The 3,815-nt window shown below is 46.4% G+C and overlaps 1 protein-coding gene across 1 annotated transcript; it reads right to left on the bottom strand.

Moving 5' to 3' along the window:
• EPUS_09078 (uncharacterized protein) lies at positions 1-1,614 on the bottom strand (the record flags this gene model as incomplete). Its single annotated transcript, XM_007787418.1, has 1 exon — positions 1-1,614. The coding sequence occupies one exon, from the start codon at positions 1,612-1,614 to the stop codon at positions 1-3; it is 1,614 nt and encodes a 537-aa protein (XP_007785608.1).
• Between the last annotated feature and the right edge of the window lie 2,201 nt (positions 1,615-3,815).

Below are 3,815 nucleotides of genomic sequence, written 5' to 3'. Positions count from 1 at the left end.
CTAACAAGGACTTAAATTATAGATGTAAACGTAAAGGTCATTGTTTCCTTTATTTGCCGCTTGTAACTCTAATGTAAACTTCGTTTCGTCATCCTGTTCCACTTCTACCACACGTCCGGGATCAAATAACTCTCCAGAACTAATAATGTGGACCTCAAAAGACTCCTGAAAAGGATCCACGGGTACTTTGTTAGCCAGATCTTTAACAAGGTTATACCTAATTAAATGCTCTATAATATTACAAACATCGCTAATATCCATTCGATCCTGCGATATAATAGGTAAATTGAGAATCTTCTGATCAAATTCATTCAGGATCTCGTACTCCTTATTGCTGTTCAAAATTATATAGAATAAATAAGGAGGTTTGTCCATGTCGATATAAAAACCAAGTGATCGTTGTTTCAAAGCCGTCCGCCATTCATTCTGATGTAGAAGGCCAATGTTAATTCGTATTAGGGATCTCTGAACGGAGGATCTAGTAAGAGCGGTCGCAAGCCATCCTGTCTTAGGATTAAGGGTTGTCTCGTCTAGTCGCTTTAGTTCTGCCGTAAAAGCTCTAGCATGCACAACTCTGGCAAACACTGAGTCTCCTTGTGATCTAGGGTCACATTTCGCTGAAGCCAAGGGACACAAAGCAAACTGGTCATTATCAGAAACACCATGTGCCTGGCCGGCTAGTAGTTCAAGGCTGCCGTCCTGTTTTACGACAATCAGAACAGTTTCCACAGTAATTTCTGCGTTCGCGTGTCCGAAGAAGCCTTGGCCCTTGTTCCCATAAAGGGCGGGGTTTTGAGGCAGCGTGGACTTCTGGAATGCGGCACGCAGGTGGTCGTAGATGTCCTTATGTTTCTTTGTGAGGCCTTCGCGCTCTTTCAGGGTCTTAAGAAGAAAATATGATAATGCTCCATGGCTCTGCCCGTCGGCTTTGAGCTCAATTGCCTCTTTATGAGAATCACATGCGACAAGTATTGCGTAACCATCAGGGTCGATAAGCCAATTGGGGCGCATACATGCATCTCGGCTTGCTGGATAACAAGTTTCATCTCTCAGGCTTATCTCAGGGTCTAGTAGGTATCTTGAACCGATCTCAGCATGGTAAGGAAGAAAGCAGATGATGGGATCATCCCGGCGGTAGACACTTGCAGAGAAACAACAGTCGAGAACAAGAGTGAGCACTAGTCCCTTGTTGACCATGGCCTCTAATGAGAAGGCCAGTCTCGGGCCCCAGAGATATTGCACTTCCTTCCCTTCATTGAGCAAAACCAATGCCAAATCTCCTGTGGACTTGTTAGAGAACGCTCGAGTGCCGTGTCCAGAATAGTGGATATAGACGAAATCTCCAGGTTTGGCCAAAGAGATTATCGTATCGAAGGCCGAGGTCACATTGTCGTAAGTTGGCCAGATCATCGAATCTTTAATTGGACTAGATGACTCTGGATCGGCGCTCTCAGTTGCCGTGAAAATCTGTAGGTGAAGAGGATCCAACACGCTTTCCAGATATCCCTTGATAGCTTGGACATCCCGCACGCAACCTTTCAGGGCCTTGTCCTGATAGGCGTTGATCCCGATTAAAATCGCATAATGCGTGAAGGGAGTGTGTTGAACATTCATTACTGTATATTTTGAGTAGCGGGGCGTGTTGGGGAAGCTGATGGTCAGTGACAAGAAAGAGCAACCAACCCAGAACGTGAGAGCAGGTTGAGACACGCACTGCGGTTTGCTGAGAGGAGCCAAGACTTCGGAAGGAGTGAAGAGGGATCAAAGCACGTCTGCAAGTCGATTGTGAGGCAAAATCGGCCTTGGCTCCAGAAGTGAAGTAAAATCTGCTCCGCACTCACCTCGACTCTCACCCCCTCGCCGCCGCTTTTATCACCCCAGCTCACCCACGACTCACCCACCGCTCAGCGCTCCCGGGTGATTCGTGGGTGAGCGCTGCATGATCCTGCATCACGACGGTTTCTCGTCTACGGTCTCCAACGGCCGTTCAGCGCCACCCTGTTCCGTCAAGAGGGAGGGGGGTCTATTTTACGACCCCCCCCTCGAAAACCAACCCAAAGACAAGGTGAGACCTCTTCTCCTTCTCTGCCCAACCTTTCCCTCTCTTCCTCCTTTCCTCCCTCCCTCCCTTCCTGCCTGACCGATCATACGGTCGAAGGACTATCTCTACATTCTCTAGCACTCATACACTCGCAAAGAAAGACGGCCCACTTACGGCTCCCGAAAATCCGCCTCCTCGCTCTCTCATCTCCCTGCTCTCTCTGCTCTCCTCGCCGTCCGTCTGGGCCCGCGATCGTCTATGAGACACAATCTTCAGTCCAGAATCTCCTCAAGCGCCACAACTTCCTTTGGCTGGTATGAAGGGCCGCCAGACCACCGCGACGGACCTGATCGCCCAGGCCGCGGCGAACGGTTACAAGAGGGGAGCACACAAGGAACAAGATAAGACCCGTCACCGGAAAATGCACGTCAAGAAGACCACAAGTGATCAAGATGCTACATTGAATGGCTTGGTGGAGAGCAACCATATGATCTCAACTCGTGGCAGGAATCAGAAACAGCACTTGCCCTAGCAGAGACGCTTGACGAAGATGCGGTTATCGTTGAGGGCTATGCAGAGTACGCGACATGGAGACCTCATCTAGCCTACCTCAGGGATCCTTATGGAGACCTCTTTTATTATATAACCTAAAAAGCTTATTACTATAGGCCTTAATAATTCCTAAGAGAATAGCCTTAATAAAGAAGTTATAACATATTAGATACTAAAACTCTATTAATCCTATAATATAATATATAAAAGAAGAGGATAGGCATTATAATCTCACTCTTTAAAGATAACTATATTCTTAACTATAACATTATAGCTATTCAGGAGCTATAGTGTAACCTACAAATATATATCTTACTTAATACTTATAAAAGGGGCTTTACTCTACTTTACAACTTAAGAGAAGATACTAGTATATGCTTTTATATTAAAGATAACATAGATATTAATAACTAAGAGGTCTACTACAAATCTCCGAAGCAGGTAGCAGCAGAAACAAAGGAAGCAGCAGAGAGAACGGCTGCGGAGGAAAAGACAGAACAGGCAGAGCAAGCAGGGCAGAAGATTCAACCTCCTGATACTGCTTCAACATCCGAGGAGAGTGTCAAAGTAAAACGGCCACTGGGTAAGAAAGCTTCCAGCGACTGAGCTTGTTAGTTTACATGCATCTTCAACGGCGTTCGGCATCGCTGGGTGTGATAAGGCCTGGTCGACAGAAGGAGTTCCTCTGCAACGAGTAAATCTAGGAATCCATGAATCTATGCTTGCGAAACGCGCCGTCGACGCCGTTTCATGTAAATGACAAACCTTGCTGGTGGTGAATCGCATTGATCGACATCACATATGCAGGTAATTACTCCGTACCAGGTACGGCAGACTGTTAGAGCCATCCGGCCAATTCAAATTTTCAGCTCCGCAGCAGGGCCATGGAATGGCCCACCAAATTCGTATAGGGGATTCCATGAACTTGCTCGCCGTATGATATCCGTGCAGAAATCATCTCCTGTTACCAGTAGACCTATCAAATTACCTATTTAAGACTCTAGATAGCTGTTCTTGAGATTACACGCTGGTCATAAGGACCAGGGCGTCAGCCCTCTTCTCTATCAGCCTCATCAGGGCCCTTACCGGCCAACTGAACCCCTTTAATGCCCTCTATTGTAGCTTGTTGAGGACGCTAATTAAATGCTCTAATTAGCTTCTCTAACAGAGCTAATTAAGGCTTTCAGAGACTTCTTAAATGCTTATTAATTATTATACAAAG

The sequence above is a fragment of the Endocarpon pusillum genome, assembly GCF_000464535.1.
Source record: "Endocarpon pusillum Z07020 unplaced genomic scaffold C678441, whole genome shotgun sequence".
NCBI lineage: Eukaryota > Fungi > Ascomycota > Eurotiomycetes > Verrucariales > Verrucariaceae > Endocarpon > Endocarpon pusillum.
Note: the sequence above shows the minus strand (reverse complement) of the source record. Positions and strands in the feature narration are given on the sequence as shown.